The sequence below is a fragment of the Saccopteryx leptura genome, chromosome 3 (genome assembly GCF_036850995.1).
Source record: "Saccopteryx leptura isolate mSacLep1 chromosome 3, mSacLep1_pri_phased_curated, whole genome shotgun sequence".
Taxonomy (NCBI): domain Eukaryota; kingdom Metazoa; phylum Chordata; class Mammalia; order Chiroptera; family Emballonuridae; genus Saccopteryx; species Saccopteryx leptura.
Genome location: NC_089505.1, coordinates 80,678,829 through 80,692,972, shown reverse-complemented (window position 1 = coordinate 80,692,972; position 14,144 = coordinate 80,678,829). Strand labels below are relative to the sequence as shown.

General features: G+C 53.0%; 1 protein-coding gene across 1 annotated transcript; it reads left to right on the top strand.

Annotated features, from left to right (window-relative positions):
* The first annotated feature begins 6,913 nt into the window (after nt 1-6,913).
* On the top strand, nt 6,914-12,456 carry UBE2S (ubiquitin conjugating enzyme E2 S). Its single transcript, XM_066374526.1, has 4 exons — nt 6,914-7,154; nt 7,794-7,941; nt 10,000-10,190; nt 12,036-12,456. The coding sequence occupies exons 1-4, from the start codon at nt 7,152-7,154 to the stop codon at nt 12,363-12,365; spliced, it is 672 nt and encodes a 223-aa protein (XP_066230623.1). The 5' UTR covers nt 6,914-7,151; the 3' UTR covers nt 12,366-12,456.
* Nucleotides 12,457-14,144: the final 1,688 nt, after the last annotated feature.

Here is a 14,144-nt window from a genome sequence, read left to right as displayed (position 1 = left end):
CTTATATTTGAATTACCTGGGGGATTTTATTAGTGGGGCGACATATCAGTTTTCTGGGGCTACTGTAACAAAATACTACACACTGGGCAGCTTAAGCACAGAAAACACTGTCCCTCAATTCTGGAGGCTATAAGTCCAAGGTCAGGGTGTCACGGGCCTGGTTCCCTCTGAGTCTGAAAATCTGTTCCTGCCTTTTTGTCCTAGCTTTTGATGGCTTGCTAGCAGTGGCTGGTGTTCCTCTACACGTCTTCTTCCTTCTGTCCCCATCTGTCCGTGCCCAAACTTCCCTGTTTTATAGGGACACTAGTCATATGAGATTGGAGCCCACCCCCAGTGACTTTTTTATTTTTAAATTCATTTTAGAAAGGAGAGAGAGGAGAGAGAGAGTGAGAGAGAGAGAGAGTGAAAGAGAGAGAAAGGGGGAAGGAACAGGAAGCATCAACTCCCATATGTGCCTTGACCAGACAAGTGCAGGTTTTCGAACCGGCGACCTCAGCATTCCAGGTCAACACTTTATCCACTGCGCCACCACAGGTCAGGCGACTTTTTTAATTTTTTTGTGACAGAGATAGAGTCAGAGAGAGTAATAGATAGGGACAAACAGACAGGAAGGGAGAGAGATGAGAAGCATCAATTCTTCATTGCGACACCTTAGTTGTTCACTGTTTGCTTTCTCATACATGCCTTGACCAGGGGCTACATCAGAGCAAGTGACCCCTTGCTCGAGCCAGCAACCTTGAGCCTTGCTCAAACCAGATGAGCCTACTCCCAAGCCGGCAACCTCAGAGTCTCAAATCTGGGTCCTCTGCATCCCAGTCCAACACTCTATCCATTGAGCCACCACCTGGTCAGGCACACTTCTGAATTGTTTTACTTTCTTATGAAATAATAATAAAGCTGAAATGTAAATGGTAAAGGCTTTGACAGCCCTTCTCCTTACTGGGCATATGCCCAGGAGCAAGCGTGAGATGGACGATTGGCATCCCACCCTCTCTTTTGCAGGGTGACTGATGTCCACTCTGAGTTGCAATGCTGAGGCATAAATGTGTGTTTTTCATTCAATGGGGCCTCTGCATGCCAGTCAACCACTCTGTCTCTGTTCAATCAAGAAAAAAGCAGCCTAGCCCTGGCAGGTTGGCTCAGCAGCAGAGTGTCGGCCCTCTGTGTGGAAGTCCTGGGTTTGATTCCCGGTCAGAGCACACAGGAGAAGCGTCCATCTGCTTCTCCACCCTTCCCCCTCTCCTTCCTATCTCTCTCTTCTCCTCCCACAGCCATGGCTTGATTAGAGCGGGTTAGCCCCAGGTGCTCCATGGCCTTTGCCTCAGGCGATAAAATAATGGCTCTGGTTGCAACGGAGCAATGCCTGGTAGGCATGCTGGGTGGATCCCGGTCCAGGAGCATGGGGTCCAGGATCCTGGTCTGTCTGTCTGCCTCCCCTCCTCGAAAGAAACACAGAGAGAGAGAGAAAGAAAGAAGAGAGAGAGAGAGAGAGAGAGAGAGAGAGAGAGAGAGAGAGAGAGAGAGAAGGAAGGAAGGAAGGAAGGAAGGAAGGAAGGAAGGAAGGAAGGAAGGAAGGAAGGAAGGAAGGAAGGAAAAAAGCAGCCTGATCCACATAGGCTATACTCACTTGGACAAGTCAAGGATGAGATCTGACAGAAGCATTTGTGGGATCTGAAACTGCGCTGTGTGGATAGATCAGTCTCAGGGCAGCTGTTGTTATTTATTTATTTACTTATTTATTTTAGAGCAAGAGATAGGGAAAGGAAGCGAGAGAGACAGTGAGAGAGAGGGAAGCCCTCATCTGTTGTTCCCTTTAAGCTGCGCGTTCATTGGTCGCTTCCCACGTATGCCCTGATTCAGGGTCAAACACACAAACTTGGAGTCTTGGGACAATGCTCTAGCTGACTGAGCTGACCGGCTAGGGCCTCTGAGCAGCTGTGCCTGTTATTCTTCATTTGACGGGGACGGATTGGCCGACTTCTGAAATCTACACCAGATGTTGGATGCGTGTGCTTTTATTTCCACTTCTTTTTAACCTTTTATTTTGAAATGTTTCCAAATTTGCAGAACAGTTCCAGGAAGAAGTCCAAGAAGTTCTGTAGGTCTTTTGCCGGTTCACCAGTTGTGAACCTTTCATCACAGGGCTTTATGGTTTTCTTACCACAGAAGTCTTTGTTTGTTTGTTTGTTTTTGTTTTGAGACATTTGAGAGTAAGTTACATACATCATACCCCTGAACCCCTAAAAAACATTTCTGAAGAACAAGGGCATTCTCTCACACAGCCAGAGTATAAAGATCAGAGAGTCAAGAACTGAACAGTGATGACATCCATGTTGAAGTTTTGTGCCTTGGCGAGGGCATCAGGAAGGGGCCGTCTTCCCGTCCATAATTAGGAAGTGCTCTGGACATACTCGGACAACACGTAGCTCTCTTGTTCCTCTTCAAACTTTCACCTGCTGTTTTGAGCCTCCGTGAGTCGCTTCTCTTGCCTGAGTCTGATTATGACGGTGTTTGCCAAACGATCCTTTTCAAATGTCGCCACTACTCTTGCTAATGAGTATTTACACATGTCGTCAGAGAGAGAGGATCCAGCACTTTCATTTGAGTCTCTGAGACACCAGTGAGTTCGACAACAAACTCGCTCTCATATCTGGTGGTTCTAGAGTAGTCCACACTCTGAATACAAAGAGTGATGGTTACTCCAGTCCCCATCACTAGGCCTTTGGTATTTGCTCCCCTTCTACACTGCCATACACAGCCCTCTGAGGAACATCTTGGTGCACACCACATGACACGCTCACTTTGTTTCCCCTACAATGAGCACCTAGGAGGTGACCATCCCGGTGGCACGGTGGAGGCATTTTGAAAACTTTGCTCTCTGCCTGACCAGGCGATGGCGCAGTGGATAGAGCATCAGACCGGGATGTACGGGACCCAGGTTTGAAACCCCGAGGTTGCCAGCTTGAGCAAGGGCTCATCTGGTTTGAACAAGGCTCACCAGCTTGAGCCCAAGGTCGCTGGCTTGAGCAAGGGGTCACTCGGTCTGCTGTAGCCCCCCCCCCATCAAGGCACATATGAGAAAGCAATCAATGAACAACTAAGGTGCCGCAACAAAGAATTGATGCTTCTCATCTCCCTCCCTTCCTCTCTGTCTGTCCCTATCACTCTCTGTCTCTGCCAAAAAAAAATAAAAATAAAGAAAATAAAGAAAACTGTGCTCCACAACACCAACTTACAATCCTGAGAGCCCTGCCAAGCCCACACATGTGAGAACGTCCATTTGCTTCTACCCTCACCAGCATCGGGCACTAATTTGTGTAATGTTTTTATTTATTTTATTTTATTATTATTTTTAGTGAGAGGGGAGGCAGAGACAGCCTCCCACATGTGCCCTGACCAGGATCCATCCAGCAAGCCCACTAGGGGGCAATGCTCTTCCCATCTGGTGCCCTTGCTCCTTTGCAACTGGAGCCATTCTAGTGCCTGAGGCAGAGGCCATGGAGCCATCCTCAGCGCCCAGGGTCAACTTTGCTTGAATGGAGCCTTGGCTGTGGGAGGGGAAGAAAGAGACAGAGAAAGAGAGAGAGAGAGAGAAGCAAGAGGGGAAGGGGTGGAGAAGCAGATGGGCACTTCTCCTGTGTGCCTGGACCAGGAATTGAATCTGAGACATCCACATGCCCGGCTGACACTCTACCACTGAGTCAACTGGCCAGGGCTAATATTCTGCATAATGTTAACGTGCACTACACCTGCCGGTCTCACAAGCATTCAAGGAAACCCTGGTGCCTTCAAGGATGTTTTTCTCCAATGCGAAGTCCCTGCGGGCGTTTCAGGGTTTTCCACCGAGAGCCACATGTGTCTCTCAGATGGTGTGTCTGTCGCTAGAGGGCGCACTTGGACCATCCCACGGGACGGCTCTAACCTCTACTCATCAGCACGAGGGAAAGTAGTTCCTCTTAATTAATCGCCACAGAAGGGGGCAGGCAACATGCTTGCAAATTATTAAGGCCACTACTGGGCAGACGACCTGCTAGCGACCACAGGGAGTGGACTCAGAAATAAACATGGAGACGTTTACCCAAGGATGCCCAGCCTCCCTAGGAAGGCAGGAAATGCAAATGAAAGGGGAGGCCTTTTGTTTGCCCACGCCCTGCACATATTTTGAAGGCCGCTAAGATTAGGGCTCATTTTTGTATCAGGACATTGACTTGGCTGCTTCCTCTGCCTGGAAAGGTCTTCTCAAGATTTCAAAAAAAACTTACTTCCTGGCCTCCCTTACATCTTTTTTTCTTTTTTCACCCTGACCACTCATCTACAATCCCCTCCAAACCCTTTAACCCTGCTCCAATTTTTTTTTTTTAGGTGAGAGGTGGGAAGATAGTGAAGCAGACTCCCGCATGTGCCCTGACAGAGATCCACTCAGCAATCCCATCTGGGGCCAGTGCTCAAGCACTGAGCTATTTTTAGTACCTGAGGCTGATACATGCCAACTGAGCTATCCTCAGTGCCCAGGGCCACGCTCAAGCCAACTGGGCCACTGGCTGCAGGAAGGGAAGAACGAGAGAAGGGGGAAAGGGAGGGCAGAAAAGCAGATGGTCACTTCTCCTATGTGGCCTGACTGGAATCAAACACAGGACATCCATATGCCAGGCCAACGCTCTATGCACTGAGCCACGGGCCAGGGCCCCAGTTTTAATATTAATATGTTTTGATACACTCAGTTCTTTCTCATCTACTCACCTGGACGTCCCCAGGGTTATACGGGCAGTCCTGGACTGTGGGCAATCCTGGAAGGTTATGCAAATAGGCAGAGCCCCTGCCAAGGGCCACTTGGCAAAACTGCAAACATGGGCTCCCACTTCCAGAATTTCCTCTAGGAATTTCTCCTCCTGAAAACCTCACAGCTGTGCCCAAAGATAAACGTCCGCGGGTGCTCACGGCCGCTCCGTGAGTCAGACAGGACTGGCAAAAAGGCCCGTCAGCCAAAGAATGCTAGAAAGAAGGCTGGTGTGATCCCATACAGGAACACCACTGAGCTGCTCCTGTACACAGACACACACACAGACACACACACACACACACACACACACACACACGGCCAAGGGAGGGCGTGTGGGGAGGAAGACACCCCCCAGGTCACGAGCAGGTGCCTGAAGGCTGCGAATGTGGCGGTGGCAGTGATTGAGGGCTGGACAGAGCTCCTGTTTTCACTTCAAGCACTGCAGTGAGCGAGAGGCTTTCTCTCCAAGCATGTGTTTCTTTGTAATTCAATACAGATGAACAGAAGACATGAAGATTAATTTCTGAAGCTAGGCTTGGCCAGGCAGTGACGCAGTGGATGGAGCATCAGACTGGGACGCAGAGGACCCAGGTTTGAAATCCCGAGGTCACCAGCTTGAGCACGGGCTCTTCTGGTTTGAGCAAAGGGTCACTGGCTCTGCTGTAGCCCCTCCCCCCCCTCAAGGCACATATGAGAAAGCAATCAATGAACAACTAAGGTGCTGCAAAGAAGAACCGATGCTTCTCATCTCTCTCCCTTCCTATCTGTCCCTCTCTTGTCTCTGTCCCTGTCACACACACAAAAAAGAGGGCTGAATGGCCCGTGTCCAGCAGGTGAAGACGGAAGGGCAGGTTGCGGGTGTCTGTACACCCAGCCTCCATGACTTTGGATGTCACTATGGCTGGTGCCTCCACATCTTGCCACCTTGCCCAGAAGCTGGTGGCCAGGGGTCTCTTCAGGACACTAGCCACACGGGCCCCGACTCCCTGGGATGAGTGGGCACCGTGGCCCACATGCTCAGAGGAGCCAGTGAGGTCACTTCGCGCCCCCCCCCCCCCCCCCCGTGGCCTCCTCCTCTCTTGGCGTCAGCACGAGTCTCCCTTTTCAGACTTTGTTAGGTCTGGAGGAGCTCCGCCGTCCCAGCCATCATGCTTCCAAGTTGCAGACGGGTAAGGTGAGTCTTGCTGGAGGCCTGGAGGCTCAAGACCTCAAACCCCTGGGTCAGTCCCAGAAGTAGCCCTGCCCTGAGGAAGGCTGGAATGCTTCCTTTTTCTCGGCCATCACAAGAGATCCCCATTGCCCATTTCCCACGTGGGGAAACCGAGGCCCAAGAACTCGTGACTGAGGCCTGGCCAGGGTCAGGGGTCACACGCGGAAGAGACGGGGGTCCAAGCGTTTCAAAGCTGCCCTGACTGGTCTCGGAACCTCTACAAAGCGAGACACAGAGGTCATAGGTCATCCCCAAGACAAAATGGCACCTCCAGGAAAAATGTAGATTTGATCCCCAGCGCCCAACCCCTCCACCAGCGGAGGAGGCGCGGGCGGCCCCCGCGGATACTTCATCTGCATATACAAAAACAAACTGATTTCGTTGGCTGTATGCGGCTTGGACAGGGTTCCTATTGGTCGATCGCCACGCCTCTCCGCTATCCCCTTCTCCTGCAAGAATTGGTCCGTGCGAGTCTCGTGACGCCATCCAACGAGTGTGCGTTCCTATTGGCTGGAGCGCCGTCCATCAGCCGTTTAAACCCCCCCAAGTCCCTCCTGCTCTCGCCCCGCCCAGCCTTCCGGCCGACCGTTAGTCGCGGGCACGAGCTCTGGAGCGTAAGAACGAATGCGTCCTCCGGACTGTGGCGGCGTCTCATTCAAACGGACCAATCAACAGTCAAGTCACCTCTCGCGTTCTTTACCTCTCTACTATCCCTTTTTGGCGCCCTTATATCCCGGGGGTCCCCATTTCCACGCTCGCGTGTCCCCATTGGTCGGCCTGGTGCTTGCCCAGCTCCCCAACTTCTACCTCTTCTGCTCGAAGCTTACAGATAGGGGGCCGAGCTCGTCAAGCGCCGAGGACCATACGCGCTGACGTCACGGGTCGCGCCACGACGCTCGGAGGTCGCGAGGGGGGCGTGGCCTAGGACGAGTATAAAAACGCTACGGTGCGCGCGCGGCCGGCTTCGTGCGGCCGGCAACCGGGAGAATCGTATCTTCGGACGCAGTGCGAGGCAGGCGTCGGAGGCAGCGGGGAGCGGAGCAGAGCCGCCGGGGCCTCGCCAGGGCCGCAGCGGCAGCAGTTGGGCCCCCCTGCCCCGGCCGGCGGCGCAGAGAACGCAGGAAGGGGGCCGGGGGGACCCGCCCCCGGTCGGCCGCAGTCATGGTGAGCGCGGTGGCCAGGCCCGGGAGGGGCGCTGGGAGGCCCCCTGGAGGAGGCGGAGAAGGAGGCGGGGCTTCGGGTGATCTAAGGGGGTTGGAGGCTCAGCCTGAGGGTCCTGGGCTGAAGATGGGCCCACTGGCATTCCTGTCGGCGGGGCGGGAGCCGGGGCGGCCCGCAGGCTCCTTGGAGGGGGGAAGGCCCGGCTTGGTCCCCGGGGCACTGCACGGGAGGGCTGTCCGGGCTTTGTGGCGCGATCGTGGGAGTTCCGGGAGCAAGGATGCAGCGCCGCCGCCATCGCGGGACCGGAGCCGGGTTCACAGGTGGAGAAGGGGGGGCTAGCATCGCTGGCGGCCCATGCGAGGCTGCGAGCGGACTTAGCATCTGCCGCCAGCGCTCTCGGAAGAGTAGCATCTGCCGCCAGCGCTCTCGGAGAACCGCCGTCGTTTCTAGGGGGGACTCTGAGCCCAAGACGGCCCGTCCTGAACATTTTGGGTGGTGGTCTGCAAACCCAGGGGAGTTTGGCAGCCTAGAACATCAAGGTCAAGACCAGACATCAGGGTTCAAGAGGAGAGCGGCCACAGCGTCCTGGAGGGCGCCCTGTGTGGCTCTGCTGCCCACCCAGAGCCTCCTCTCTGTGCACAGAACTCCAACGTGGAGAACCTGCCCCCCCACGTCATCCGCCTGGTCTACAAGGAGGTGACGACGCTGACCACGGACCCGCCGGATGGCATCAAGGTCTTTCCCAACGAAGAGGACCTCACTGACCTGCAGGTCACCATCGAGGGCCCTGGTGAGTGTGGGAATGGGGCAGGGAGGGGCATACTTGCTATCTTCTTACATTCTTCGTTTTTAGGACGAGAGCAGGAAGCTCTCATTACACAGGAGATTCTGTCCACACCTGGGGACAAGGTAGTCAAGACAGGCACGCCTCTGGTGCTCAGTCTGCAGGGCAGGACACTAAAAAGGACAAATTGTTGTTTGTGTTCCTGAAAGTGAAGTGAGACAGTCTTGGTCTCCATGGGAGCATTTAATGGGTGCCATACCCGGGGTTGGCGTAGAGCTGTCAAGCACAGGTTCCCCAGGACCTGAAGGGTGGGGTGGAGAGGGTGCCAGGTGGTGAGAACACCACCCACAACCTGGAGGGCAGACTTAGCTGGTGGCCTCAGCTGTCAGACACGGCACTATGGGATATAACAGTGATAATGAGTGACTACGTGTGATGGTTTCGTCCTGCAGTGATTTATTGCATTGATTCAAGTGCACTGTGTTTCTGTTAAACTTCTACAAAGTAAGCCAGGTTGTTACGAGAGTGTGTACTGAAGGGGGCCCCATCAGGAGTGGGGACAGGGAAAACTTGGTGAGGTGGGGGTGAGAGTTCAGGTGGTTGCTGACGTGCTGCTTGGAAGGTGGGGGGATGCTTTGTAGCAGTGGTCCCCAACCTTTTTTGGGCCACGGACCGGTTTAATATCAGAAAATATTTTCACGGACCAGCCTTTAGAGTGGGATGGATAAATGTATCACGTGACTGAGACAAGCGTCAAGAGTAAGTCTTGGCCCTGGCCGGTTGGCTCAGTGGTAGAGCGTCGGCCTGGCATGCAGGAGTCCCGGGTTCGATTCCCGGCCAGGGCACACAGGAGAAGCGCCCATCTGCTTCTCCACTCCCCCTCTGCTTCCTCTCTGTCTCTCTCTTCCCCTCCCGCAGCCAAGGCTCCATTGGAGCAAAGTTGGCCTGGGCGCTGAGGATGGCTCCATGGCCTCTGCCTCAGGTGCTAGAATGGCTCTGGTTGCAACAGAGCAATGCCCCAGACAGGCAGAGCATCGCCCCCTGGTGGGCATGCCTGGTGGATCCTGGTCGGGCACATGCGGGAGTTTGTCTGACTGCCTCCCCGTTTCCAACTTCAGAAAAATACCAAAAAAAGAAGAAGAAAAAAAAAGAGTGAGTCTTAGACAGATGTAACAGAGGGAATCTGGTCATTTTTTAAAAATAAAACATCGTTCAGACTTAAATACAAATAAAATGGAAATAATATAAGTTATTTATTCTTTCTCTGCGGACCGGTACCAGTTCGCAGCCCGGGGGTTGGGGACCACTGCTTTGTAGGAACAGAAAGAAGAAAAAGAAGCAGTGAGGCTTTTAGGAAGCACATCTTTTAGGGCCTGTAGACCTCTGTAGGGAGTTTGGAAAGGAAGCTTTGGTGGGGTTACAGCAGGTGTGACAGGTCTCTACAGAGCTCGCTTTGACTTCAGTGGCCTGGGTGGGGGTATGGGGGCAGGAGAAGCTGGAGGCTGGGCGACCACTACTGGTAAAGGTGAGCAGGGAAGTGTTTCAGCTGGACCAGGAAGGTAGGGACGGTCCAAGGATCTAGAGGCTGGCTGCTTGGGCTGCTGATGGATCACGTGTTGGGAATGGGGCATGAGTGGCCACAGACCTCGAATGCACCCCTGGCCTTTTGACCAGGTCAGGACTGTGGAGTTGGCAAACCTGCCTCATCATTTGCCTGCATGGCTTCCAAGTAGATGTTCTTCCAGGAAGAACGTGGGTACGAGTGTCTGTGCCTCTTGGGCAGGGCATGCAACCAGGGCCTTCACTAGGGAGAGAAGAGGCGTCCAGGGGCGGAGCCCAGGGCTTGGTGGTGGTACAAGTGGGGCCACAGTTGGGGCTAACTCAGAGGCAGGTGCCTGTGGCCCCCTAGAATTAGCCCTGTCCTGCCCACCAGAATGCCCAGTCTGATGGAGAAGGCAGCTGGGCCCCTGCCTCCCAACCAGAACATGCATACAGGACTTTGGGGTCTTCCCGGGTGACTCAGAATCCTGCGTCCCCTGACCTGGCCCCCGCCCCGCATTGCAGAGGGGACCCCATACGCTGGAGGCCTGTTCCGCATGAAACTCCTGCTGGGGAAGGACTTCCCTGCCTCCCCGCCCAAGGGCTACTTCCTGACCAAGATCTTCCACCCAAATGTGGGCGCCAACGGCGAGATCTGCGTCAACGTGCTCAAGAGGGACTGGACGGCCGAGTTGGGCATCCGGCATGTGCTTCTGGTGAGTTCTGGGCCGGCCACGGCCTGGGCGCCCCAGTGATGTCTGTTCCCTGTTTGTGTTTTTAAAATAGACTGAGGTTGCCTGGCCTGTGGTGGCACAGTGGATAAAGCATCGACCTGGAACACTGAGGTTGCTGGTTCAAAACCCTAGGCTTGCCCGGTCAAGGCACATACGGGAGTTGATGCTTCCTGCTCCTCCCCTCTGCTCTCTCTCTCTCTCTCTTTCTCCTCTCTGTCTCTCTTCTCTAAAATGAATAAATAAAAATAATTTAAAAAAATACCTTTAAAAAAAAAATAGACTGAGGTTAATGGGGGCTTTCGTGTAAAAATCCAGGTTTCCAGCTTTTCTGGAAAATTGGAAGATTTGGCAATGCTGTAAAACAAGTGGTGGGTGTAGGACACTGTTGACTCAGGACATAAAGCTGGTGTTTTAGTAGTCTCCCAAGTTTGTTCATTCATCACCCTGTAATCGCAGAATGTTTTCATGAACCATTATTTTTCAATTAGGGGTGATTTTGCCCAACTGGGAACTTGTGATTTTAAGAAAGAGAAAGGGAGTCTGACCAGGTGGTGGCGCAGTGGATAGAGCGTCGGACTGGGATGCGGAAGGACCCAGGTTCGAGACCCCGAGGTCGCCAGCTTGAGCGCGGGCTCCTCTGGCTTGAGCAGAGCTCACCGGCTTGGACCCAAGGTCGCTGGCTCCAGCGGGGGGTTGCTTGGTCTGCTGAAGGCCCACAGTCAAGGCACATGTGGGAGAGCAGTCAATGAACAACTAAGAAGTCGCAACGCGCAACGAGAAACATGATTAGTGCTTCTCATCTCTCTCCGTTCCTGTCTGTCTGTCCCTGTCTATCTCTGCCTCTGTAAAGAAAAAGAAAGAGAAAGGGAGAGAGACAGACAGAAACATCAGTCTGTTCCTGTATGTGCCCCAACCCAGGATTGAACTCGTAACCTTTCTCTATTGGGATGATGTTCAAACTAACCAAGCTAGCCAGCCAGGGTGGGAATATTTTTGTCAAGTCTAAGTGGGGGAGAGCAGTGCAGGGGTGGTCCCCCATGGGCCACTTAAACCATTAGGTCACCTGCTGCCTTCCTACACCCTCCACCCTCACAGCTTAAGACATTTTTTTTAAACAATTTCTAATGAGCCCCTTGGGCAGATGGTTGGGAGGACAGGGAATTGTGTTTGCTGCAGGGCATAGGGGTGGATTCAGCCCCAAGGTATTCAGATCCCCAACCTTCTCCCTCTTCTCCCTGGAGTGTCAGTGGGGGCTGCCAGGGGACACCACCACTGGAGATGAGCTCACAGAGGAACTTTTTGTCTTGGTGTCCTGATGGTCCGCAGGGGCCATGCCTCAACTCTTGTCAGCCTTGGCCGGGGCGGGGGGGGGGGGGGGGCTACAATAGGGGCTTCCGGTTGTAGGTCGTGGTCTGAATTAGGGTCAGTCTTGGGTCCCTGGTCATCATCAGTGATGGATGCTGAGCTGGGGTGCTGCCCCTGTTTACAGGCTGGGCTGGTCCTGTTGCCTGCTCAAGGCCAGGCACATTCTGGGGTGTCAGTGGAGGTGGAGGCAGGGCGCCCTTGACATCCTGGTGCCTTTCTCTGGTGTGGCCCAGCCAAGCCAGAGTCTGTGGTTCTGCCCTTGGGATCCCTGTTAAAACCAGGGACAGCCCTGGGTTTATGCATCTTTCTGTGGTTTGGTAAGGGGAGCTTTGCAGTCCAACAGGCCCAGGCGTGTGTCCTAGATTGTGCCTTTCATCTCCTAAGGACCCTTGGAGAAGTCCCTTCCCTGGATCACTGGTCCTCTGAGCTCCAACCCCCTAATTCTGGGCTCTCTTTCCATAGACCATCAAGTGCCTGCTGATCCACCCTAACCCTGAGTCCGCCCTCAATGAGGAGGCAGGCCGCTTGCTCTTGGAGAACTACGAGGAATATGCGGCCCGCGCCCGCCTGCTCACGGAGATTCACGGTGGAGCCGGCGGGCCCAGCAGCGGGCGGCCCGAGGCCAGTCGGTCCCTGGCCAGCGCGGCCTCCGCCTCCACCACTGACCCTGTGGCCCCTGGGGGCCTTGGAGGGGCCGAGGGGCCCATGGCCAAGAAGCACGCAGGCGAGCGGGACAAGAAGCTGGCAGCCAAGAAGAAGACGGATAAGAAGCGGGCTCTGCGGCGGCTGTAGTGGGCTCTCCCTTCCCCATGCCTGCCCAACCCTCGACTCTGTCTCTAAGTTATTTAAGTTATGGCTGGGGTGGGGGAGGGGACGGGGCACGGGGATCTGGATTTGTTTTTCTAAATAAAGTTGGAAAAGCAAGTGACCACTGTGCCTCTTAGTACCAGGTACCAGCCTCTGCCTCAGGGGCTCACACAGTTGGTACCCCACCTTCAAGTCCACACATAGTCCAGCACTCAGCAGCCACCTCTGTTCTGTGGCAGCGAGGGTTGTCACAGCCCCTCACATCACATTTCCCATCTAAAGTGGGGTGGTAAGGGGCGAGTCCTAGGGCCTGCCCAACGCGGTGACAAGTCTGAGGACACGGTTCTTGCTTCCTCTGATGAGCTTTGTCCATCTGTCCTGGAGCGGAGCAAAGTTCTGTTCTCACAACACCAGATCCAGCATGTTCCTGGGAGCAACAAGTGACCAAGCCCTGGTCCAGTACAACCGACCCCATCCATGGTCAGAGTCTGGGTGTGCTCAGCGGGCACTCGGCTGGGTCTTGTGCTGAAGGGGGGTCTCTACCTGCCACGTTCTTTTCTCAAGTCCTCTTCAAGGTCATGGTGGATTTCAGTTCTGGGGGCTGTCCTCAGCTCTGGAAGCTGTCTGGGGTCCTGGCCCTCAGGCCTCAAATGCACAAGATTAGGGCCCAGTTGACAAGATTTGCTCTTGACTAATCACATGATGAGGTGGTCACAACACTCTTTCCTCATGTATAGGATGCACATTTTTCCGTAAAAATTTAGGGTCTGGAAACTGGGTGCATCCTATACAGTGGTTGTAGATTTTTTTTTACTTGCATTTCTCGCTTTTTTTGTGCTTGTGTTTGAATTCACTGTTGAAGACAGGGATTCATCCTCAGACAAAGATGAGGACAAGCTAATGGATAGGAGTTTTGACAGTGATGAAGACTTGTATGGATTTTAGGATGAATACAACTTGAGTTCAATAACTTGTATGTAATTCTTTTTCAAATTTCGGGTCCCAGAATTAAAGTGCGTCTTATATGTGGCAGTGTCTTATACATGGGAGTGTCTTAAACGTGGGAGTATCTTATACATGGGGAAATGCGGTTTGCTTAAGTTTCTCATTCACTATTCACACTTTTGTTGCCCTGTGCTGGGCCCCAGGGCACAAGGTTAAAAATGACCATAAAATGGAAAGAGGAAGACAGATCTACACAAAAGCCCATACATGGATTTCAGGGCTGCTGCCTTAATAACAAACACAGAACTGGAAATTACCCGAATGTTCTTGAGATGAATGAGTCAAGGAATTGTGAGTTCCTACAATGAGATGCCACTTAGCAAAATACTGATCTGCAGAACATCAGTGAATCTGAAAAAGTGAAGCCTTATACAGAAGGGTGCCAAATGATCCCAGGTATATGAAATTCTAGAACAGGCCGAGCTAATCACTAATGCCTGACAGCAGACTGTTGGCAGTCTGGGATCAGGGCATGGGTGAGTTTTTTTGGGGTGATAAACATATTCCAGGTCTTGATTGTTGTGGTCACATGGGTGCATAAATTGGTCAAAACTTGCCAAACTATATACTCAAAACAGATGTATTTCACTTTGTGTAAAGTCCATTTCAAGTTTTTGTTAATCAAGCACTGCTCAGAGTGAAAGGCAAGTCAGTAAGACAAGCTATTTGCAAGTTATATAACCCAAAAGGGCTAATCTAAAGAATACTTTAAAATCTACAGATCAATAAGAAAAAGCTTGAAAGCCTGACTGGTGGTGG

Bases quoted from the DNA above. Each gene is read 5' to 3' on its own strand.
- UBE2S (XM_066374526.1), top strand. The intron at 7,942-9,999 runs GTGAGTGTGGGA...CCCGCATTGCAG, and splicing joins GGTCACCATCGAGGGCCCTG to AGGGGACCCCATACGCTGGA. The intron at 10,191-12,035 runs GTGAGTTCTGGG...CTCTTTCCATAG, and splicing joins GCATCCGGCATGTGCTTCTG to ACCATCAAGTGCCTGCTGAT.